The following is a 26,353-nucleotide window of genomic DNA, read 5'->3' on the forward strand; positions in this document are numbered from 1 at the left end:
CCTGACCATTCAGTCCCTCAGCTGTACTGCTTGTTGTATTGAGCAGCTGAGATTGTTTCTGAAACTGTACTACAGCCTGGGTGAAGATACTGATTTGTCTGAAAGTAATTAATTTTCCACGTGGTTTGCCATGTTATTACAGAAATGGATGCTGCTATAACAGAATGGGCATTTGCGGATAGGAATAAGCAGCTGACGTGACTGGTGCCAAATGTATAACCACAACTTAAGTAATTCCAGCAGAGCTTTGAGTTTTCTCAGTGTCTGGGATGGTGAGCAAAAGGAAAGTTAAGGGACAAGGTTTTTATGTTACGTTCCTGTACATGACTATAACTAGTCATTAGTTTGTTTTTCATTTTGGATTCTTAGTGTATCTAGTCTTTATCACAAAATAAACATTGTAAGGAGAGAGTAGCTCCAACGATAGTTCATTTGCAAGTTTGAAGGAAGAACAAGTTTGGATCTTTTTGGCCTGTTCTGAGGAAGGTTATGCTAGTTAGTTGTAATTGTAATTTCTGGCCTTAAAGTCTGTAAGTGTGTTTCTCCAGGCTTGTGTTGGTGATAGCCTTCAGAGAAGGCAGTGCAGCAGCAGTGGAAGTAGGAGGTAGTTTTCATAACCCCAGTATCACAATGGTGACCGAAGACTTGATGCAATTGAGGATGCCTATGTTCAGGGCACTTCTAGTGGGAGAACAGGGCTGGGAAAGATCTCCTATGTTGTGGAAAAAGAAAAGAATTGTTCAGTGATTAAATAGATGTTTGTCTGTGATTAAAATAGACTGTTAGAGAAGTGACAGTTTTCATATAGTAATAATGGCATATTGTCAAGTCTTAGTTGTCAGCCATGTTTGAAGAGGCTGCTATGGTATTCCTGTTGGTGACAAATGAGGGAATTAGCCAGCGATTTAGGATTTGGTATGCAATCACATTAATAATTCAAGAAGTTTCTCTGATTTTTTATTTTGTATGTGGTTTTAGAAAGTGTTGAATTTGGTGTAACTTCAGTTATTCCATCAGCAATGCCTTTTTTTTCCTAGTTGTTGGGAATTTTGTAGCTTTACTATGTTACAGCTTGCTTTTAAAGACAAGTCATCCTCTTAATCTTCTTTTAGATTAAATCTAAATTCTGGCATCTTAGAATTTCTTGCTACATTAATGGGCTTCTGTGAATTCCGATATGGGAATCTCCACTTTCCTGGTCAGATGCCATAAGGCAGTGTCAGTGTGCCTAGACAAATTAGATCATAGTACCAGAGACAAAGATTGAATGAAATAGCTAATGCATTTTCTGTCCTTATCCAATTGATGCCTTCCATGTCATATCAGTGGTTGATTCTGCTTTCTGTAGGAACTGGAGACAGCTCAGATCTTCATTCTGAGTGTAAATTTAAGGCTGCTCTTCTTGAAAAGTGGAAAAAAAAATCCCACCCCAAAACCCCAGCCAAATGCCCCACCTCCCAAAGCTGCCGTCGGCCCCCCCCAGTATCTTCAGAGATCTTTTGATTTCATCTGTGCACAGGGAGAACGCTGCTTTGGAACAGAAAATTATTTCTGTTCCTTTTGACCTTAATTTTGCCTTATATGAACTAAGCTCAAGTGCCATTTTGTAGTTTTCCTTGCAGGATTTGAAGCAGCAGCAAACAGCAAAGAGAAGCAAAGCTAGCTGTCTTCTACCCTTGCAAGCATGCAGAACTCAAAAGCAAAGCATGGTGTAAGTTTAAACTGTATTGAGATTTTTTTCAGTAAACTTTAAGGGGAAAAAAAGATAGTGCTTGCAGTCAGTTCTTTGTAAAGGGAAGCACGAGGTTTCCATTTCTGCAAACTAAACCATTCCATTGCTCCCTAAAATTCCCCAAAGTGTAGAAAAAAACCCACCAGTGTCCTTATGTTTTCATCCAGTCTGGAGCCTCAAATGTTAATACGTGAATATTACAACGGTATGGTTGTTGTATGATGCAACTGTAAGGAGATCTTAAGTTGTTTGAATGCCATTCATTCTCTGCCTTGGCAAGTTAGGCGTCTTTTCAGTTTATCTTCGAATTTAAATTTCGCAATCTTTGTAATAATGATCATGCAATGTAATAATGAGCATGCTTAGTTTGCAATAATATGATTCTTATAATACATTTTTGACTGTAACCTAGTGTTAACATAGCTTTTATGTGGCAATAGCTGATGCTTAAACGAAGTTTGTACACATTTAAAGGCTTGATCTCAAAAACAGTTACATCTGTGTGTATATTTAATATAGTTTAGCTGCACAGAGGCCCATTGATTTTAATGAGACTCCTTGTGAGAGAACTTGAACTCTCAAGGTAACAGCTAACTAGACCAGGCACTAAGGGTGTGTAAGAAAGCATAGTGAACTCTCCTAGATTGTAAACTTGGAAATTAGGACTGTTCTCTTCCCCATAGTGTTTGTAAAGGCATAGGGCTTTCATAATCTTTTAGTGATTTTTTTTTTCTTTCATCTTTTAATTATTCCTAATATTTCAGTCATTATTTTGTCAAGATGAATTAACTTTTTAGTCTTTTTTGGTAGTATTTATTGTATGTTAGATGAAAATAATTTATGCATTGATGTCTGAAGAGGTTAGCTGTTCCTTTGCTCCTTATCATTGCTTTATTTTCCTTCCTTGGTGCTAGTGATCATGGCTTAATATACCACTTCACCTATGCCCTTGATGGGCAGTTCCCATTTCTTCCATGCTCATTCACTCTTCTTCACTTACTTTCCTCCCCTTCACATTGGATATACCCTGACTGAACTCTTTCTCACATCTCAGCTTTAGCAATTGCAAGGAGTTTTAAGTGATAAGTAAGTAAATGGCAGTTACCCTAGGTGTTAGATTCTACTTACTAATCTTGATGTATTTATCCCTAATGGTTCTTTTAAAATGAAGCTGAGGTAATGACAAAGGGTTTGTGAGCTGATTGAGGAATATGTGTAACAGCTATTTATTGTCAGGTAAATTAGTCCTGCAATCAGTATATATTCTACTTCCAAAAGAAGATAGTTAAATATATCAAGGTAGGAATAGTAGATAAAAAGATGATGACGTTCATGTTCCTCTGTTTATACTTTCAAATTTCAGAATCTGAGCCTTTCTGAGAGGGAAGTTAAATGAAAAGAAACTTTACTGAATACTTTTAGGGCACTAAGTTACCATCTTCATAGCTCTAGGAGTTAGGAAATTCCACTCCCTGCTTTTTCTGTCATGTAGGATATCAAAGTTCAATATTTAACTCCGATTGTACATTCCTGTATTGTGGTATAAGTGACAGAGCACCTGTATGAAATTGCTAGTCGGATGCAATTAGTTTAACTTGTTGACAGACAAAGCTGCAGTTATTCATAGAATTGTAGAATGGTTTGGGTTGGAAGGGACCTTAGAGATCATCTAGTTCCAGCCCCCCTGCTATGGGCAGGGACACAACTCGTTTCCATATCTAGTAGCAGTTCCAACACTTGATGCAGAAAATGATACTATATTCCTGAATTGATATTGATGATTTATTAAAACATGCCATCTGCTCTTAAATATACAAGTTCATTGGAGCCAAAAGTGATAGAATGTAAGGCATTTTAACTACTAATTTACATCAGCTCTAACTCCAAATGGAGTTTGTATTATTTCAAAACCTGGTTGTTAAAATTGCTGAGATCTAAATCTCAGCTACAAAGTTTTGGGACCTGTTAGCCTGAGCTCCTTCAGCACTCCTCAATGTCGGCAAGAGTCAGAAACCAAAACTTGACACAGCTGTAAAAACACACGGAGAGCCTGTGGCCTCAGCAAATTCTACTGGTGCAGGCATATTTCAGGTATAAATTTTACTCTACTGTCCCTAGTACTAATGAAGTCAGTTTCTTTTGGTGGGTTTGCAGCCAGGTGTGTCCAGTTCTGTGGCTAACCAGTGCTCTTTACTTAATTTTTCCACTAGTGACATTTCTATCAAACTTTAAAAACAAACAGAAAAATTGGCTTAATGCAATGGCTCAAAGTGTTAATAGTAACATTAGGCTGGGTAAAAGACTTCCTTTTGATCCTACTTTGCCAGAGATCTCCACCTTGTGGCTTGCAGGGAATAGATTTATACTATGAAAACTGGCAGCTGCCTAATCAGTTTGTAAGGGGACTTCAGTCAGTACTAGAAATTGCTGCTATTCTTCTTGCTGACAGAGTTCTTTAGCAACCTGTATATTGTGTTTTAGTAGCTGTGTGTATAAAAGCAGTTGTTGTAAGTTTAAGTGTATTTTAATACCCTTAGATGAAGCTGCAGAGTTGGTCAGAAGGAATTCTAGATGCTGGAGTTCCCTGGAGCAGGATTTCAGCTGATAATTGGACAATAGATATGAGGTTAAAAAAAAAAGAAAGGACACCCCCCCCCCCCCCCCCCCAAAAAACCAAGCACCAAAATACTTCAACACCCCTTCCCTACCCCCTCAACTTCCTCCAAGAACCCTATACTTCTGGGTGCAATCACATACTGTCTTAGAAAGATCCATCAGGCTTTATTCAAATACCTGTAAATTGTTGTAGGCTCATTTTAACAGCATTAGTCTTGTGTGTTGTGGTGGTATTCTGCTTCTGAAATAAGTTTTTTTCAATGCAAAATAACAATTCATTTTATAACCATACATGTTCTAAAAGCTGCGAAAGAGATAAGAATAGGAGGGGCTGTCAACCCCAGTGTGCCAAATCTGTTCTAATTTAGCTTAATCTCACTTTCCTGTTTTCCCACCAGACCGCTTAGACCCCTGCCCCCTTTTTTTCCAGGAACACATCTAGGTGTCTTTTGAATTCATTTATTGGCTCTGCTGTGCATAGCACAATACAGTCTTTGTTATACTTTTAGCTAGAGCTGTTTATATACAGTGACCCATAATTAGCTCCTAGTTACACTGGTGTACATCTGAAGTAATGCCATCAGAATCAATAATGTGGTTCACATCAGTGTAACTGAGAGCAGAATTTAGCTCTGTGAACTTGAACGCTATTTTCTGTCTTGATAGTTTTTTCACAATTAGAAGACTTCAGATGGTTAAAAATGCCATTTTACCTTACAGTAGCTACAAAACTTCCTGAACTTGATATAATTCAGTTTAAGTTATTCTTACTGTGGAGAACAAAAAGTCTGACACTTCTAACTAAAGACTCAGAAATCACAGTCAGAGTGAGACAACTAAGATTCTAGAATGGCTTTAGAATAGGACAGGGTGTAAAACTGATCGAATTTTAAAATAGAACTTGATCTTTGAATTGAACTATTTCAGTTGATTCGCCTAGAATGGGAAACTACTAAACTTGAATGCTCAGGGGGTCCTTTTCAGGCCTGTCTTTAAAATCTGATGGGAATTCATGGAATCAATTTGGGATGCACAGAACAGAAACTACATTATCATGGGAGAACAGGGGCAGAGCTGGGGCAGAAGGAAAGTGTGTGCAGTATTCTGGCAGTGCAGTGGAAGGGGGAGTTGAGATGGAGGAAGTGTACTGAAGCAAAACATTATAGAGAAGGTAGTGATTTTGAGGAAATGGATTGGGGTATGAGATAGAGGATAGTGTTTAGTACAGTTGAAAAATGTTTTTAAAAACCTATAAAACTAAAGAGGAAAAGTTTTAGTTTCAAATGGTCTATGTATATTTTGAAATGTATAACTTTACTAGGACGTTTTAGGGAGAAAAATGTTATGAGTTTTTTAATGACTATTTAGAAAATGTAATATATAAAATCTTACCAGTTTCTAGTGTTCCCTTTTTTTAAAAAACAAACAAACAAACAAACAAAATTTGCCAAAGTAGTGAGTTACAAAATTGCTCTGTGTGTGTTTTGTGCCTTTTTTGTTTAATAGGATACCAGGCATTGTAATGATATGTTTTAACTGAACTTAGTGTTTTAAGAACATCACAAAAGAAATAGTTCATCAACCCTTTATCCTTTTTCAGAGAGCTTGAAAGCTCACAGCAAGTTTCAGTATTTTGTCATTTCATAAATGAATAATAGTATCAGGTCATAGTAAATTTCCATAGTAAATTCAGTAAATTTGATTCTGGAAATCTTAATAACATGAATATGCAGGAAAATGCATGTATATGCATGTACGTTGAAAATATCTTGATCATGATGAGGTCTGGAACAAACAGTGTGCATGGTGATGCAAATTTAGCTTTACCAGGTCATGGAGTTTTGAAATAGGGGTCTCTTTCTCATGTTGTTTTTAATGTAGTTGTTCTAGAACCAGCACCTGTGGAACTAACACACCTGGCTGTCTGAAATATAGGCATGTTTGGGGCATGCCAAGTATACCTGGTGTTGAAATCAAGGTATAATATATGCTTGGGTGCTTTTCAACTGGCCTGCCCCAGTTTTCTGTGGAGTCTGGCATAAAAATGCAATTTAAATTTCCCAGATGTGTTGGATTCTGTTACTGTAAGGTAGTGTCCTTACAGTGTCTATTTTGTGCCTCCTTCTGGTTCCTGCAAGATGTACTCTGGAAGCTGCCTTATAGCACCTTTTCTAGAAATACCTTTCTCATTATTCCCCATGTTCTGCACCACTGGGACTCACATGCCAAAATCGATTTTACCATGCGGTGCTTGTAGGTGTTAAGTGCTGCCCCGTGTTCCTCAAACTCTCCAGAACATAGTGTAGTTGCCAAAATTCAAACATTGAGCAATGAAACTACTGCTCACCACAACTGCATAATTTTTATTTTGACAGTGTAAAGATGATGGTGGAAACAGGAAAATGATCCTTACAGAACCTGCTGCAGTCTCCAGGCTCAGCAGAACGGGTAGTAGCTATGTTGTCACTGTTGCCTAGCTCCTGCTGGTGCTTCGTGTATCACTCACAATCCAGTTTGTGATTTGCCTGTGGTCAGTGAAGGTTTAAGTAACGTGTTGTTATGCTGTGTATTTTGGACATTTACATTATCAGCTTCCTATCCTTTTGGAGTTTGCCTCGGAATTCCTAAACTGAGATGAGCTGGTCTGCTCGGCTAAGCCTTTTGAGACTCTTGGGAGCAAGGTATCTCACATTGTGGTTGTAATTCTTTTTTAACAACTCTTAAGCTGCTGCAGTGAAAACATGAATGCACTTTTAAGGTCCATCATAAATACAGACAAATACCAAGACCAATGTCTCTTCTAAATCAGAGTAATCAAACAAACCATTGAGAGGTTCCGTGTTGTTCCCAATACATTTTAATCATATTGTTGCTTGTGCTTTTCACTGCTGGTAGAATGTCACTGGAATCTTCTGCTTCCTCTTCAAAAATGAATAACTTAACTTCTCCTTATGATTTTGGTGCCAGCCTTACTTGAAAGACAGTAACATAGGCATCAGTTAAGGTTCTGATATGGTGCGGGGGTTTGAGAGGCTGCTCGTTCCCTTCCCCTTGGACAACTTCTTTTTGTGTCTCTGGCAGACTCAACAGCACCCCTGTGTTGTGGCTTTGATTAAGATAGTATGCAGCTGTTGTTGGCTCTCCCAGCTCACCTGTTGCCACTGCCACCTTCTGTAGTGTCTCTGGCTGTTCCCTTCCTCATGTATCAGGAGGCTGTAGTTGCAGGTACCAGATGGTGTTTGGTAACTGCTGCTGACAAGGAGAGGTTGGTTGGTTTTCTTTACGCATCCAGCTTCTGCTGAATCCTTCCAAATGCTAATTCTGCCTAAAATAAGGAGTGAGTGAAGTGCTGTATTTTGCACAAATTCTGGACTTGTCTTCACAGGGCACAGATGGCACGTGAGGTCTGTTCAGTACTTGGGATCTCTTCTCTAACCTTTAGTTTGGGGAAGGATTAGTAACTGTGTTACTGCTTTGTTTCTGAGAGCAAAACATGAGTGCAGCTTTATGGACTACAGTGATTGTTTCCAGGAGAGAAAGAGGCACAGTGTGCAAGAGAAATTCTTCTGTTTTCTCTGTGACAACCAATGCATTCAGGTTAATAGGATCTTCATCAAGCTTTTCTGTACAACTGTGGTAATTAGTCTTGTTCTCCTTCAGTCCTGCTATCCTGTTAGAAGAGTATGGTCCAGTTCTTGGGGTTGCCTTTGTTGCTTGACACTTTTGTTTTGTCAGGTGCAGTGCAAGTTTACTTCCCCATTGGTTGCTTTCCTATATGGTACATTGTCTGTATTACTGTTTTCAGGTATGCCTAATTTTAGCATTTACATAAGCTATTACTTCAGGTCTTCTTTCATCACACCCATTCTGAATGGTTTTTTTTTTCCCCTCCTTGTCCTTAGTCATTTTTATGTTACCCCAATGCCTGAATTCACTGGAGCTTGTATCTGCTTCCCTTTTCAGGGTATGCACCTGTTTTCACATTTCCCCTCTGTCAGTATGTCTTCCTACTTCTTATCTTGTAGAGATATTAGTTTATCTCTCTACCTTTTCTTACATCTCTTGTTAATTCTCAGTTTCCTTGCAGGACTCCTTTCTTGTGTGTCAGACTGGCACCACCACCTCTCTCCCTTCCCTTGGATTCCTTCATGTTCAACTAACCCATTCACAACCATCAGTGTCAGTTCTGCCTGGTCTCCATCCCTGGCATGCTGCTTCACTGATTCAATGGCCATGTGCTGCTTTTATTTAACATGCTCATCCAGCAACCTCCTGTTGCAAAGGCCTGCAGTGGAAGCTCAGGATCTGTCCTCCTGTCTGCTTGCTTCAAATCCACCCTTGCATGTTGAAATGTGTTCATGACTTTGCTGCTTTCAATTCCAGATCTGTCTTTTCTTCTTCAATTTCTTTATTTCTTTATCTGAACACTTGCTTTCCCATCTTAAATCCCAGTTGCATATTTACCATCATCAGCACTTTCCTCTGCTAGTATCCTTGTGCCTCATCTTTTTTTTCTCTCTGACCTAGAGATCACCCATATGTCTTCTGAAAACTGCTCAAGGATCATCTCTCTGACTTGTTGCTCACTATGGCATTACATATCCTGACTGTCTCTGCTAGTGGGTTTTTTTGCTTTAATAGCCTGTAGTATGTACTAGGGGAGTGGGTTGGCCACTGCCCGTGCTAGCAGCCTGGATCAGCTTCTGCAAGCAGCTCTGTGCCACTTAATTGTCGAACCCCTTCAAAGACCAGTCTTAAATTCTGCTGCAGACACACTGTCTTCATGTTTACAATGCACACGCTACAGTGCCTTGTAGCCTGGCTAGGTAAGTGGGTTACAAATGTTTGTGTTTTCTTGTTAGAACTCAGTTTATTTTACTTCATTTTCTGACTTCTCTGGCCCATTTTATCCGTTTATAAAACTGGCAGCTCTATGAAGCCCTTATTTTTGACTGCTTTTGCTAACAACTCCCACAGCAGAATAAATGGTAATGATCAGAAAGTGCAAATGCAATACATTCAATAATTCCAATGCTCACTCTCATGCTTGCTTGCTTGCTTTGATTTCTTTTACTACTTTCGTATAAGCAAAGGCATATGATACTTTTGTACAAGTCTAGGCAAACTGATGTGTTTTTCTGTTTTCTATTCTGATTTGGGAATTTCTGTAGATTTCTATTCCCTTGTCTGTCCTTGGTTGTTAATCTTTCTCTTCTGTTTCTGGGCATACACAGCACTTGCTGTATCTCTATTGATATTAGCTAGTTAATTATCATTACAATTCTGTAAGAACTTGAATGTTGTTGTTTCCATATTCAAAGGGCAGGAAATAATGCAAAAAGTTAAAAGATGTGACCAAAATACCAGCCTATCTGATCTTGGAGATCTCCATTTGTTGCTAGCAAAACATACATCATGTCGATTTTCAAGTTAGTCAGATGGCCTTCTGGCAACAAGAACGACTGCACATAAAAAGGGAGATTCAGCAGGTGGTATGGATATCATGGATGGAAGATGGTATCAATACAATCTGGGTATATATGAACTGAGCAACACTGATCTGAATTGGTTTTCAGATGGCTTGGGCATGGATTCCATAATTCCAAATATCTTTGGTAGGTAACAGAAGGCTGGCAGGCCTGTGAATGACCACTGGTTTTAGGGGATGTCACCTGAACTATATAGTCATTTGTGTTGTCCATGCTAAAAGTGCTAGCAATTCCTTCTGTTTGTAGATGCTGTTTGAAGACTTCATTTTTTAAAAGTGAGGAAACGGCAGAGGCCCTGTAATTGATGGAAGTCCATGGCTAAAGCCCCAGAGGACAGTGCTATGTACCAAGGAACTTGAAAATAATGTGTCTCATTGAGAGCATCATAAATTTGCCTTTTTGTATATCCTACTTTATTATGTACTTGAAAGAGGGAAGATGGCCTGTATGTAGGTTTAATCTGTGTTATTCAGGAAACAGTGTGTAAGGAAATTTTTGGCCTCTTAAAATCCTTGCCCATGCTTTTAGGATCATCTGGAAGTTTGTTTATTCACAGCAGCATCAAGTCAGAATGAAATACAGAAGAAAGATGGAAAACTCACAGTATCTTACCATGCAGCTTTTTCATGGTTCACTTTCCTCCTTTGCCTTTTACTTGAGGGCAGAGCTAGGGTAGAGAAATAATTTTTGTTCGCTTCTGAAAGGTTACAGTAATAAAGAAACTCTTGTTAACATCAGAGTATATGGCAGGCAGGAGTTTTCACAGTCTGGCATTGTTTATTTTACCAGCAATTTGGAACCTTCTGCACTCTTAAAATATTGGCAAGAAAATATTTAACTGTTAACTATTCTGTGGCATGCGTGTGTTTGAAGCCCTGGGGAGGAGGAGTGCTTGGGGAAATCGGGTTTTTCTCAGCTTATGATTGAAACCAGAAGGTGCAGAATATTGGTAGAAGGTGAAAGCAATGTGACTTCAAATTAGAATTTTACCCAAACGTGGAACTGATGGGAGAATGTCAAACAGGTCACGTATGAACAGGGCCATGCTAGGAAATAGTGGGAAGTCTGATGGAGCAAACGCAAATAAGCCAGTCTGCTAGGCACTACAGAAATGAATTTGGAAGTGAGATAGTGAGTATTTGCATTTGTCCTGGCCTCAATCACTAGATAAAGGTTGTAGCAGTACTAGGTGTTAGCATGAAGGATTAGGCTTGTTAATTGCTTACTAATTGTATGAACTCTAGCAATTGTAATTCCTTTTTGAAAGGATATAAATTTCTTTTTTTTGTGGAGATGTTTTTAGGAGAGGAGATGTGGCTTGCTTTTTTGGAGAGGATGTGGGTGACTTGCTGTTCCTATCCAATAGAAACTTGTTCTAGTCCCAAATTCTTGGAGAAAGAATGTTTTTTAATTATATTTTCCCCTAGGGAAGAATGATCTATTTGGTATGAGCAGGATCATTCTTGCTCTTACTTCTACACAAAATGTAGCCTCTTCCCATGAGGTTACTAAAAGCTATAGTAAAGGCAGCAATTTTTTTTTTTAATTGCACTAGCTTATTTCAGGTGAAAGTCCTATCGAGTCAGCAAAGTGACCTGATGACTGGTATCCAGGATCATCTAATGAACTGTGGCTGTCTTGCTGCAAGTCAGGGCAGGAAGAGATACACAGACAGAAGAGATACCAGTCAGTATCTGTAAAGATCAGCAAAAAATGAACGAAAATGAACATACTCAGAAGTCATTTTTCTAATGTTGGATGATGATCCAGTGTACTATTTCTAGCAATGACCAGAGATATTTGGGGAAAAGTATAAGAAACAGAACTGTGTATCAGTATTTCTTCTGGTATATTCTCTCAGCATTCACTAACAAGTGATATGCATGGAGACCATCATATTTAGTATCTACTAACAGAAATCCTCTATGAATGTGCAGTCCCTTTTTTACCTCTTTCGTATTTTTTGCTCTTTAATGCCCTGTGGCAATGACTTCTGCCACTTAATTGTGTCACATGATAAAGTACTTTTATTTTATTTTTAAAGTATCATTTGGTCATCAGCTTCTTTTCTACATCTTTTTTTATGAGAAACAGTGAACAGTAATTCCTTGTTTACCTGCTCAATGCCATTCATGATTTTACCTCTCTATGATCTTCCTCCTCATTTCTTCCTGAATATAACTAGTGTTTCCTTATATGTCTAATCACCTTGGTCTTTTCTGCATGTTTTCTATTTCTTTTAGATCTGTTCTGAGATGAAAAGGTAATAAATGTGTGCAGCATTTTATATGTGGGCACACTATGGATTTATGGCAGAATAGGGTTCCTTTTTTGTTCTATATTCCTTTCATAATAATTCCTAAAATTTATTTGTCTTTTTCTTCACTACTGAATTGTCAAACTGAATTTTTTGGAGATTTCTCCACAAAATCTCTTTAAGATCCATTTCCGGAATTGTAGCTCCTAAATGTTTGCATATTGTTACATAAACTTTTTGATAGTTTTTTTTAACACCTACTGCTAGTACCTTTATCACCACTGAATATTACTGGTCACAATTATCTGTGATTGTTATTTTCATTTATTATTGTGTTTTCTACTAATTTAGACTTAACTGGTTCTGCTGAAATACTTTTCAAAATAGATGCCACCTTTCACAGCTCTGCAGCCCTATTAAATGCTATCTAATACATTTCATTTAGTTTAGTACTTTATGATCCCAAGGATTTTGTTGCTCGTGACTTTTATTAAGTTATCTTAAGTCTTTTCTATGGGCAGATCATATTACATGGAATATGATGGATTCTCAGAATCCTGAGTGCCATGAGAAGGTAAGGGAGCGAGCAATGCCTATTCATTTTCTCATCCAGTGAAAAAAATGGGCCACCAGATGAAACTAGCAGGAGCCAGTTTCAGAAGAAACAAATAGGAGGTGGTGGTTCTCATCATGGGTGGTGCACCAAGGTACTCATTGCTGAGGCATGTTGTGGATGCAGAAAGTTTACTGGACAAGTTGTTTGACATAGAGACCTTTTGAAGGTTGCTATATAAACAAATATCAAGGGTTGAGAATTGTCCTGAGTGGAAATTGGCTAGGAGAATACTTGGAGGAAGCATATATTAGCTTGTAGTCTTTTTACTTTTCTCAGTGTATCTGGCTACTGTTGAAGGCAAGATACCATGTTAGGTGGACCCTTGGTCTGATCCAGTACAGCGTTTCTCGTGTGTGACTCTTTCTGACAGTTACTGAGGTTTGTCTCAGTAAAGAGATTGAGTTTTACAGGATCTATGTAAGTGCTCATGGTTAAGTATCTACCTTAATTCATTTACCCTTACTACTGTCTTCTCCAAGTGCCTCTCTTAGACTTGGTTATGTAACTTCCTTTCAGTTTATTAGACTGAATTCTTGATTCTGGTGTGTTCAGAAATATGTTCATGATGAGTTTTAAGGCTTTTAGCAAGTAGGTTTTTAAAGAGGGATTACAGGAAAAACCCTGTAAAACTGCTCACCCTTACAGAGAATTAGCACAACTAAACACAGAGCACAGCAATTTGACCTCTTTTCCCTGATCATCTTCTTGAGAGGTTGTCAATGAGCTCTGCCAGCCACGTAATACAGAGAAAAAGGGATTTGGAATAAGCCCCCATATATTTAATATATTTAAATATATTTAATAAATATATTTAATTGTACTGTGATCTACTATGCATCTTTAACTGTTACTATGGTAGAGTTTCCAAATTAATAGACTGCAAGATAGAAACATACCTCATTTTCTTGATACTAGACAGCTAGGGGTGGCCAGCTGTTTTTGCTGAAATACGTAGATAATGTTGTATAACTTGCTTTTCTATATCTGCTTGAAATAAACATGCTCTAAGGAGTGTTACTGATGATTATGCAATTGTTATGAAGGTAGTACAGCATGCAAGTCTTTTTCCTTTAACATGTTGTTTCTATGGATTAGAAGATTTTGGCAGGAACTGGTGCTGATACAATCAACATGTAGCTTTTGTCTAGGTTAATACAATATTGAAGTAGGTTGCCACTGAACATTGAAGAAGGCTTTAAAGACTATTCTCTGAAGTTAATTATCTACTGAGGTGCATTACAAAATTACTTTTAATTAGAAAATTAGAGAATTTGTCAGAAAAGTTAATGTTTTAAAGTATATGGGGACTCACAGCTGTAGGTAATTACAAGCCAGTAGGCTTGTTTGCAGACAAAGTAACAGAGTGGTTAATAAAAGACTCAGAAAATGAAGATTGGAAAAATAATTTTGTGCGATATCTTTGTAATTTTGTAACTATGTGACATTGCCTATTTTAGCCCCTTGCTATAGAGATATTTTTAATCTGTTTTATTTTTGATCCTAATGACAATCTCAGTCATTTTCAAAGTTGCTGTCCTACAAGTAGTAGTTAAGGTATTGGAGGAAATAAAAGGGCTGCATGCAGGTTTTCCCATTTAATGTCATATGCATTTATTAAAAGGGCAGCAAACACTTTAAAAGCCCATATATAACTATATGTGGTTATATATTATTTATAACTAAGGTAAACTATATATTATAAGTCATTCTTTCCAAATGCAACCTGAGAGAAGGTGCATAAAAAAGCCTAAATGTTTGAGGAGTGACCTTTTTTTATCATGAAAGATTTGTCCTGTATCTCCTTCAGGAACTTCTGCTGATATTGAATGCTCCAGTAATCAAAAGTGGCAATAGGAGTCAACTGATGTTTATGGCAGCATGGCTAACAGAAGTCCCCAGAGTAGACTCAATCATAACAGAAGTGTACTCATACCTGTGTAAGAGATGGATTAATTTTTTCCTGTATCAGCATATAACACTACTTTGCTATTACAACTTGGACCACTTCAGGAGTGTGCTTATTATGTAGTATGTCAGTGCACCTAGTGTAAACATTACCTTGAAGAGACTAATCTTAGTTTGAAAAGATGACTATGCTGACACATATACTATGTACAGGTAGAGGAGCAAATACATTGTACAGAAGAGCCTTTTTATTCTACCAGGAATGGTATAATGAGAATGAGGGGGTGGAAACTCAAGCCAGAAAATTCAAATATGAAATGAGATACACATGTTCAACTGTGAGGGTGATATGCTTTAGCCAAACACAACTTACTGAGCTTAGTACAGAGGGAACTCAGTGAAATGTAATGGTCTGTGATATGCAGAGGGTCAGGTTCTATGATCTAATGATTTCTTCTGGCTGAAATCTCTTCATAAAAAAATCTAGTTCAACCATAACTTATGGTCTAAAGAGAGGAATTGCTGCATGAAATTCAATGACTAGCGCTTGTACAAGGTGCAGTTAGAAGTGTCCCTTCTGGCTTTATAGTCTATGGATGGATTAATGTGTTAAAGTAGCTTAAGGGTGCAACACATGCTGGCAAAAGCCGTAACAGAAAGAAACTCCTGTTAAAGTGCTTTCAAACAGTGTAGCCCATGGACATCACAGTTATGTCTTTGCTAACATGTAGTGTGGTCTGACAGGAACACATTTGTTGAGTGAAACAGTTGACGATCCAGCATCCCTGCTCCATGGGGATGATTTTTACCTTGCACTGGTTCTCAGCTGATCCCATGGGCTGAATGCCTCTTAGCAGGTAGAGTGCATTAGACCACATTTTCCAGTTTGTGCATGCTGAGACTTCTCTGCAGTGTAAAGCAAAGCATGGTAAGTGGGGAGGAGGTGGAGATTCATTACGAAAGAATGCTCTTGATCCAACAAAAGGCATTAATATCGACTAATCCTATAGCAGCTTTCATTTTAAAAACTGTGCCCATACATAAGATATTTTTATACATGTCCAGCATATACAATAAAGCAGTGTGCTCTTACTTTCCTAGAAAATTTGTTAGAATACAAAACCTTAACTGAGACTTGATATTGTAAATTGTCTGATACAGCAGTAAGCCTCACCAGTTGGCTGTTGAATGATGCATATTGAAATCACTGAAGCTGAAGATAAGGTTTCTTACTGCAATATAATAATGAAAATGCAGTAGTTGTATGCTGTAGTTATCTTGCAGGCAGAATGTGGGATCGTGGAGTCTTTCAATAAAAAGTTGTGACATGTAGTAGGAAGATGGGTTAGCTGTACATTTCCTTTTTTTAAGTGTCTTTTAAATGTGAGAGATGTACCAAAAATGCATTCCTTGTCTTGAACTAAGATAGTTCTGTGTGTCAACTTAGGTGATAGTATCTACATTTGTCCTGGTGACAGCTCTGCAATGGGTTGTTCCAAAGAAGGCAAAGGAGCTAAGTCCCTAGAAGAGCTCCAGATGTTACTAATTTTTTTCTTGTTATTAGCAATTACTCACTTGGAATTGTCTAGCAGTTTTTCTTCTTAATAACAAACTGTGGAAGAGTCAGCAGAATCATGACCAACCAGATCATGAAACTTGCCAGTGGTAAGAACGTGTACAAGCTTAAAAAGAGGAAGAGTTTCCAACAAATGCTGATTTCGATTTACTCATTTTTCTTGTTTTATAAAGAAGGATTTTTTCCTACAATGTTCGTACTTAACCAGTGCTGGTTGTATTCTTCAGAAACTGCAATATTCCTTTAAATGTAATTTTATCACCTAAGATACTGCTCCATCCCCAATGTCATATTTTATATTTTAAACTGTTTGTCTTTTAAGATGTATTTATTGCCATGTTTGTTTAACTTGGTTATCTCCTTCATCAATCTATTTCTTGCTAACTTAAAGCTGCTGCTCTTTGTTTTTAGTATAGAAAGCTGCTTCCCTAGGGATGTATAGTCCAGGACTTGTCTCTGTAATGGGACTATTTGTTTTCTTTGCCCCTTGCAGTTGCCTGCTGTAACATTTGTAGTATGTGTTAAGTAATCCTTGAGGTAACATTTTTATTATGTCATAAAAAGTGCGTGGCAAATATATAATAACTCATGGAATTTGTTTGTTTAAAATGGAAGGATAATTTATTGAGTGTGTTACATGAGACCTGCTCCCCCTTATTAAAGCTGTAGAAGTGCAGCTTATTTAGAAGTATGTTCTATTGAGAAAAACCACGATCTCTGACATGCATAGAAAGTTTGAGCGTGGTTGGGTAGAAATGACATCATAGTTTATGTACTCAATAAAAATTTAATTAAGTCATTACAGAAGTTGCAGTCATCATTTAACCCTCTGATTTCTTATGTTTAGTTCTTTTTTTAAACATTCAGTAATAACCAGTCTCCAAATCTTGATAGCCTATAAAATATCTGCATGAAATTTAATAGTTTATATTAATGGAAAAATATGAGTAACTGACATAAAAGCAATTTTCCTTGTGTTTGCACTATATGCATTTCTATAAAAAACAACAGATGAAAAAAGATAGTGGTTTAATGGAAGACTATTTGAACTGGAGATTTGCTAGCGTGGCAAAAATGAATTCATATTTTGATAGAAAAGCTGTTGCGTAATTACCAAGGTGAGTACTCTTAAGGATAGTAAGACAGTATTTAGGACATGTGGTTCACACAGTCATAAGTGTGATAAGCTGTACATCAAAGACAGCAGTGCTTATTCTGTAGCAGAACTGATGTCCTACCCTATATTCCTGTTTGCAATTTCTTTTTTTGTAAAACCGGTCTCCAAGTTGCAGTCTCATACATAAGTGTTCTGCTAGTATGCAGGTATGAAGATAATTATTCTTGTCATTTATACTTATGTTGTATGCAAGATCTGTAGAAAATAAATGCTTAGTATCTCTTAGATCTATCATGAGAGTCAATACAAAGAAGAAGCTTTACTAATTGAAGTGTAGCTTAGCCCTCAGGAGAGGAACTGTTCATTAAATAATTTTGTTGATAGAAGTAAAAAGTACAGGCAAAAGGAATAGACAGTTTATATGAGGGAGATGCACATAAGGTATTTCAGCCATTACTCTGGACCTAGCAGTTGATGTCTTTTGGTTCTGTCTTAAGCTCATATGGGGTCAGTTCTGCAAGCCAATGAGTGGCTTAGGCCAAACAGCAAATATTTAAGCAACTGTTAAATTTAGTTAAGAGTTGGTGTGGAACTTGGACTGAGTCACACTTACAGCATAGGGGGAAATAGCTGGATCATCACAAACTCTGAAAGAAATGTAGTCATAGTCAAAAACTAGTAAGTCTCAGCATCTAGTGCGATGCTGTAGAAACAGAATTCATGTGATTCCTGAATGAGAAAGTCAATATTGACAAGTAATTAAGGAGTAGTGGTAGGGATGGTGCCTGTGTCTTTAGCATTACATTACTTTTATTGTAATAGCAAGTCTGGCTCTGGAGTCCACACTTTAGAAAAAAAGTTGAAAAACCTCTGAGTTTCTGAAAAACCTGAGTAAATGAATCAAGGTCTGGAAAACCTGCTTAATAGTTAAAATACAGAGGAGTCTTCATTATCTTAGCCTATGCTGCCACTGAAAGGACAGCCTGGCCTGCACTCTTTCCCCAGCTGCATTTTTTCTCTACTCTTGTAGCTATATGTCAGCGCTGTTGGGTGGATTTTTCTGCCATTCATGTATTCTGAGTAACAGTGACTTTCATTTGTGAACAGAATGAATGGAACTGTATTGCGTGTTGGTTTAAAATGTTTGACTGCACTGACATGGTTACTTACAGCCAAGTCCTAACCTATGTGGGTCAAGGCACTGTTTCTTCTTTGCCTACTCTGAGTGAAACTGATAATATTTTCTCATCACCTCCTCTTCAGAGCCTATACAGATGGTTTTCTGGTTTATTTTTCAGATTAATTCTGTTGTTCTAAAGGAAGATCTGAGAAGTATGGTAGAAAATTTCTATGCAGCTCTATTTGGATATGATGAGGTAAGATGGATTTTTTCAGGGAATGTGCAAGAACAAGTAGACCATCTAATTCATGAACACAGAGTACTCCAGATGGATAAAGCATTTGTTGTACATATCTTTGGAGAAATGTTACATTATGGAAGCAGGCTTCTTAGTTATTGCAATCATCTTATGCCTTGAATTAAAGTGCTTTTAAGAAAAAAGAAAGCACACAGCATATTGATTTAAACCATGGAACATGGAAGGAGGGATGTTCTTTGTACATCTTCACTGTCACTGCTTGACTATCAGTAAATCCTCCCTCTGAATCCCATTGTACTCCTCTATACTTTGAAAGCAAAGAGAGTATTTATAGTGAGTCTATGTGAAAGGCTATTTATAGGAAATATTTAATAATATGGGGATGCAAAAGCACCACTGTGCACAAGTGTCTGCAGGACTTTCAAGAAGAAAATACAGCTACGTTATCTCTTTTAGCAGTTGTTTTTTTCCCTCTAGTGGGTGTTCCTCTTCAGATGCTCTTCTTATTCACATGGTGATACTATTTTTTTACGGTGATTTGCATTATTAATATCTTGTAAATGTAAACTTCATAGACTTGTGAACAGTGTTATGCATGCAAGTCTTTAGTCTAGTTTTAAGTATAGCCAGGATGTGTCTGCCTGTGTCTGGTTTTTTTTCTTCTCTTTCTGTTGACACTCTTTTTAGAGACAATATGTCTAGTTAAATTAAAAACAAATGTGGACCTTTTTTATTTGTAACCGAATATTTTGAAGTCCTCTCTTGCCTTTGGCAAATGTGTCAGCAGAAGGCAGGAGTTATGAGACTATGGTGTTAACACCACATAATCTAAAAAGACAATAAAAGTGGGAGAGAATTTAGATGAAAAGCACTCATGGATGTGATTCTTATATAAGCCAAATTTAGTATTAGATTTAACTGGAAAAATCTAGATAGTTCTTGATGATGAGTTCTCTTTTTCATTTAGAATGAAAAATAGAAAAAGCAAAGCAAAATAGCAAAGTCCTCACTACATTTCTGCAACATTGTATTAAATATACTTTAATTTTTCTTTTCCAAGTGTCATGGGCTTCCCACAATTCTGTGAGGTGGTGCTGTCTTCTCTGTAAGGCCAAAATTTTTATGGTAAAGATTTCGTGACATAGAAATGCAATTATTGGCTCCTACATTAGGAATACCCTGACCCATTTTTTTTTTTTTTTCAAAATTAACTTGCTAGAATATTTGTTACAAGCTGTTCTGTAAATTAATTTAAGACCAGATTTGTTTTTCTGTTCTGGGAAAGAGTGATGATGTGATGTTGATGCCTTTTCATATGTACAGTCCATAGCAGCTGTGGACTTTGAGACAGCTAATATTGTCAGTTGCCAAGTAGAGTAATGTGGTTGTCTTGTGTTCAGACCCTCTTCACATGCAGTTTTTAATCTCCCTTTATACTTCCTTTAGGGAATTTTGTCTGATGATCATGTCCTGGCAGCAGCTCTTTGGAGAAACCTTTTTAACAGGAACTGTGAGGACCCTCGACATCTGGAGTTACTTGTAGAATATGTGCGTAAACAGGTATGTTACAGCTCATAGTGTGGCTTCTCTTCATTCTCTTGTTTAGAATATTAAATATTTATTTTTATTGCTTGCGTACTATGTAGCTCAGTTCTCATAAATATAACTGATTTTTATATTCAGTTATTATTTCTAAGGAGAAAAAGGTAAAAACATAAAAACTGGCTGATATTTATTGTAGTTTGATGAAAAATGGCTGCAGAGAAATTCACAGAACATTGAACGCAATCCTGCTCATCTTTTTCTGGACCTATGCTATGGAGGGGCTTGACAAAATGTGTCAGAAATGGGCTGCAACTTGTTGTAGAATTATAATTGATGTTGCGGAGTTGGGATCCTCTTCATAATGAAACAGCATGCAGAGCTTGAAAGTCCTCTGATGACCTTTGTGGGAAAGAAGTAAAAGGTTTTGTTTTCCAGAATTATTTCTGTTTCAGTTATTACCTGGAGGAAACAATGCCAAATAGTGTTTGTCCTCTCAACCCTTAGGGGGTTTGTGAACCAGTTTTCTAGGAAATCTTGGTAGGATATAGTCCAGGTGGGTACCAAAGGCAGAAAAGGGGTTAGAGAGGTTCTGGAGGAAGAGTGTAGGCTGTTGGACAAGGAACTGAAGACCAGAACCTCCACAACAGCATTCTCTGTAATGTTTCCAACGCTATATTCAAGACCAGATAGAGATTTGTAGAGACAGTATTTCAGTGTGTGTCTGAGAAAATGGTATGGGAAGGGCTCAACTTTGTAAGGGACTGAGGACGCTTTTGGAATGATAGAAGGCTTCTCAGGGGGGTCAGACAATTTAATGCTTAAGGTTGCTGATGTTTAACATCAGTGAGGTTGTAGGAAAATTTAAAACGGAAGATTGACAGGGAGCAAACACATACAAAAAATACGTTATTTGGGACAATTTGCTGCCAGGTGGGGAATTTGTTGCACTTCTATGTATTCAAGCAAAGGATAGGACAGAAGCTATCAGCAGTTGAATAGGGAAACAGTGATCACACAGATAAATGGGGCACATAGGGGAAGAATCAGCACAGCTTCTGTGAAGACAGGTTATTCCTGCAGACAACTCTAAAGTGGTGCACTTCAGAAAAATGGTCCCAGCTTTACATGTATATTGATGAGCTCTAAAGTGTCTGTTACCACACAGGAATGAGTCCTTGAGATTATAATTGTATTATCAAAATGTCAGCTCAGCACTCTAGTGTTTAAAAAAAAGAAAAACAAATGCTCAGAACTACCAGGGAAGGAATAGATAATAAAATAGTGTTGTCATGCCACGTTTTAAATCCATGGTACCCTTGTGATCTTGAAAAATGTGTATGGTTTGAGTTGCAACCATCAAGAAAGATAAAAACCAAACTGAAGAAGGCTCAGAGAAGAGCGGTAAGGATGACATGAAACAACTCCTTTAATAGCAATGAGTGGGATCCCCTGCCTGAAAAACAGCTGAGAAAAGAATATGAGACAACTCTGAGAAATCTTGAAGGCATATGAAAGGCGAGCAAGGAAAGGCTGCTCATTGATAAAAGAGCGTGGGGACATAATGTTGCCATAGGTTGTTTGGTTTGCCACAATTGCATGTGAGTTCCAAAGCCACTGGCAAGGTTTATGGAAGAGAAATGTGTCCAGGGCTATTAAATCCACAACAACCGCTTCAGGCTCAAAATTCCCGAACTAACAAATTTTGAGAGGGCAGGAAAATAAACAAGGACAATAACATTGTATGCATGCATTGTACTTAACTCCTCCTGGGGAATCTGCTGCTGATGATTGTCAGAAACAGGTTATTGTGCTTAGGTGGTTCTTTGGTCTGACCCTCTGTGACCATTGGTGTATTCCTTACTCTGTTGAGAAACTCCTTGTGAAATTATCTTTTGTTTCCAGTGAGCATTGTGTACAAGGTCTTTCCCACAATTTCTTGCTGATCCTGTCTTTAACAGTGGCTATTAGTGGATACCAGAGAAGAATATAGTAACGGGGCAAGCATGTGTACTATTTCCCTGGTCAACTCCCCTAGCAATCTGTTCACAGACTTCCTGAGCCAGAGGTGGTGTTTTTGTCTTTTACTGACCCTTGATGGACTTTTTTTTTTTTTAACTCCAAATTGTGTGATGAGGGTTTTTTATTTTGCTTATGTTGCACCTTAAAATTTCATTTGATCCCAAATATTTCTTGTATTGCAAGAATGAGTGTTCATTCCATGTTCATCTGCTCCAGCTCATGTGCTTTTATATTATAAAACTCAGGTGTTCCCTGCTGGTCAGGCTTTTTTTCTATAGCGAAAAGCCTTGGTCTGTGTGAAATCACTTTTATGAGAGCACTCCATGGAGATGATGGTACTAACAGTGTGTCACCTGAATTAACTACTGGGAAGATAAAATGACTCATGTTAGCTTTGCATGGCTCTTCTTTGTCCTGTTGCCAAACTTTCAGAAGAAGCGTTAGCTAAGGTGTTAGTAGAAAACCTTAAGCAGTTAACTCCAGTGGATCTGCAGATACTTATCTCCTAGCCTTTCCATGAAGCTTAAGCAGTTGTAAATTATCTTTTTAGTTCTACCTCACACAAATGGCAAAGTATGCTAAAATCTCTCTATTCTGCTTTCTTTCTGGAAAGCAACATAGCTCTTGAGGAACTTGGATGGGTGATGGGACACCTTGCACTAACATCCTGTCCTTGCAGGTGCAGCACCTGGACGCGCTGAGCGGGGAGGACCTGCTGCTGACGGGCGAGGTGAGCTGGCGGCCACTTGTGGAGAGCAATGCCCGCAGCATCCTCAAGCCCCTTTCCCCTGTTTACAATGATGAAGGACTCTGAGAATGCCAACGCCTGACATTTCTATCAATTTGTCAGATCAGCTTGGGAAGCTTGCCTGAAATTGAACTGAGCTGAGTCTGTGGGGTCAGGAAGGAAAATCTGCTGTTGAAAAGAAAATATTTAATTAGACATGCTGTCTGTGGTGCCTCAGTAGCAAACTGAACAGCCATACTTTTCTGAATATTCACCCGCAAATAAATGCTAGCTGGTTTGAGAACCTCTGGCCTTTTTATGGCACTGAGTGATCCTTGCTGACAAATTGAAAGACCTGCCTTCTGTCTTTAGGAAACAAGATATTTTACCATGACTTAGAGTTATCTCAAGAAGACATTTCTGTCCTTTGCTTCATTTGGAGAGCTGCTACACGGAGACACAATGGTGTTCCTCTGCTCACTGACTGGTTGAGAATGCAAATCTGAGCTTTGCATATTAGATGTTAATGTATTTTAAAAGCCTGATATCAAGATGGAATGGTCCATTTTAGCTTTAGTGGAGTTAAGAATTGCTTTAACAAATTTTGAAGGGTTTTCCGTGAAAATCCTTTTTAGGAACTCTGCTCTGTTGCACAAGGATGGGATGATGCAAAGAATAATGCACAGTCCCCAGTAATCCTCTATGACTCTATCCATCTAAATGAGAATAAAGTCCAAAACTTTGGTAGGCTGTCACTAAAAGCTGCCTCAGAGTATTTGGTCTTTAGGTCTGCCTTGCTGATATTTCATACTCTTGTGATCTAAGAATTTCTGTATGAAAAGAACATCCCTCTTTCTGTCCATGGCTCTTAATGGGACAGGACTATGCTATCCTTCATCCCCCAAAGCAGTGGTCCAGGGCTTTTTAACAAGACCTGTCAACCCCAGTGAAAACTTTATGTGCTTGTGCAGGCAAACACATATGCTAACATAGTAATTATGGGAGCAAGAGCTCCACTGATTAAATCAGCTGAGGCTGAGGTGTACTGTGTAGGTGGATGGTTCACCAGGCTATTTCCAGGTCAGTGACAAGAATAGTTTTCATTTCTCTCCTGTCTAAAATCCTAGTCAATAATAAATGTCAGTCTGGCTAAAATTGATGTGTATGTGTTTTCTGTGCCATGCGTGCTTGTGATAAAAATAATGTCAGGACTTACTCCTAATGAAACTGTTAAACAAAAGTCAAAGGCAATAATCCTTAATTTGTGAAATTAATCCTTAAATTGTGAATCCTTAATCTGGTGAAAGTGTGACTGTGCCTGGCTGTGACTATTCTTGCCTTTGAAGTTGCTTTCTTTATATTGCGTGTTTTGGGGAATATTTGACATCCCTTCTCTGTAGTGGGATGCAGAATATAGGCTCCCAAACACTGGCTTGCTATTTTTTTTTTATTTTTTTTTAATCTTCTCTTAGGGAACCTTCTGTGTATAAAAAAGGCATTTTGTTGTTTTTTTTCCAAGGCGAACTTCCTCAGTTTAACTTGTTATAAAATGAGTCATGTAAAGAAACCCTCTATGTGTGAGGTGTATCCCTTCTCTGTGAAAACATTACAGACCAAACAACTTGCTTGCAGTTTATTTAAGATGCTTTTGTTGAAAGCTGAGCTAAGCAGAGAAACCTCTTATGTGTGAAGTATTATACAGTGTGTGTGAGATAATAACACCTTGTAATTCATTACAGCTGGGTTGTATTTACATAAAAGAAGGCTGAGCTGTGTAGGAATTTGCTGATTAATTTATTTTTAATGAGAGTGAAGTATACCAAGTACCAAAATAAACTTTACTTTGTGTATCTTACTGCTCCTGAAATAGGTGGAAAAATTAATGGTAGATATTTTGGCTCAAAGTTACATACATTAATTCATATACAAAACAGTCATTTAAACTTTAACCCCTTTCCTCCTATGTAATTTAAACCTGGATTCATGTTACCTATGCCATGGGAACACAGGACTGGGAGTACACCACCATGCAACCTGGTGCTGTACACAGGTCAGAGATTGTGTAGTGTCTGTGGTGCTGATGCTGTGAAGCTGTAAAGCTAGTAGAATTCATGGGACCCTTAGTCTGGGAGGTGACAATGCCTTTTGTACTCTGAATATGGGAGAGCCATGTGGTCAAAACTGAAACCTTTCCTATGTTTATGGGCAGGAGGCTCCAGAAATCATGGTGCCAGATTGTGGTCATTGGCATCTGCTTTTGCACTTTTTATTAATATGAGAATAAAGACCTATAATCATGGCTCTCTGCTTGTTCCATAAAAGGCCTTCAACCACCCTGCTGTTACAGAGCTGAGCCAGCAGTCAGGGTGTGTTTTGGACAGAAGTGTGTGGGGCCTGTTGAGAGAATAAGGCAGAAACTGTCTATGAATTAAAAGGGTAATCTGTTAGAGAGGAAAAATACACTGGAGGCTATGTAGGACAAGAGAAGACTTTGCTTCCCAGCTATTAGTTAGTTACCTGGAGACAGGATTTGGATGTGGAATATGACCCCTCTTACTCTTGAGAGGTGCATGCCTATAGGCTAGAAACATGCTATTGCCAATACCTTGTATATAAGATATCTTTACAACCAGAATTTAGAGTCCTTGAGAGAGAATACATTTCCAGTAGCAAAATCTGCACCTTGCAAGCATTACAGCAGCAATGATTAGCAGTTAAAAGTGATTCCTATGTACGGTACTGCTTCAAGTGCAGCAGAACATGGGTTTTTTAACCAAATATTGTAAAGCCCATTTTTTTCCATTTTTGAGGTTTTGCAGAGGAAATGATTGAAGGTATTTTGCTTATGGACAGTTCTTTGTTTATGCTTCTGGGGTTTTTTTTAAAGTGGTCTCAGAGCATGAGCTTGGCGACACTTACTGTATTTTAAGTGAGTATATGCATGTACATTTCTTCTGTAAGGAGCCGTGTTGGGCACTATATGGTCCAACCTGATCTCCTATCTCAAATATGGAATTTGGACATCACTTATTCCAAAGACCTTGTTCCACCAACTTTCCCAGTTGTCTTACAATCAAGAGACATGAGCTTCTAGGAAGCACTCATTTCAGCTAGATCTTGACTTTCTTGTTTCTGTGAGCAGAAAAGAAGGGCCAGTGCTCAATGTCTTCCCTTCCTTCTCTGCTGCTTTGCACCAGTGTGAGAGTAGGTGCATGTTTTGCCCACAGGGTCAAACTTGGGTAGTCTCTTGCTTCAGACTGATATTCTGAGACATTTTGGATGGGGGCGGGAGTCATCTGATACCCTTCCATGCCTGCTCTGTATTTTAGGTGGTTAAATGTTATTCCATGTCATCTCAGCTTCTGTGTTCGCACT

General features: G+C 38.1%; 1 protein-coding gene across 2 annotated transcripts in view; it reads left to right on the top strand.

Annotated features, from left to right (window-relative positions):
- Positions 1-24,565, top strand: part of LOC126045912 (ubiquinol-cytochrome-c reductase complex assembly factor 1) — a 49,983-nt gene extending 25,418 nt beyond the window's left edge. The window contains exons 7-9 of one of the 2 annotated variants that reach the window (XM_049817596.1): positions 18,607-18,684; positions 20,134-20,247; positions 22,931-24,565. In XM_049817596.1, the coding sequence (XP_049673553.1) occupies positions 18,607-18,684; positions 20,134-20,247; positions 22,931-23,065 (327 nt within the window). In that variant the 3' untranslated portion in view covers positions 23,066-24,565. The remainder of the gene's footprint in view (positions 1-18,606; positions 18,685-20,133; positions 20,248-22,930) is intronic. The other variant, XM_049817595.1, reaches the window with a different exon arrangement.
- Positions 24,566-26,353: the final 1,788 nt, after the last annotated feature.

The sequence above is a fragment of the Accipiter gentilis genome, chromosome 14 (assembly GCF_929443795.1).
Source record: "Accipiter gentilis chromosome 14, bAccGen1.1, whole genome shotgun sequence".
NCBI lineage: Eukaryota > Metazoa > Chordata > Aves > Accipitriformes > Accipitridae > Astur > Astur gentilis.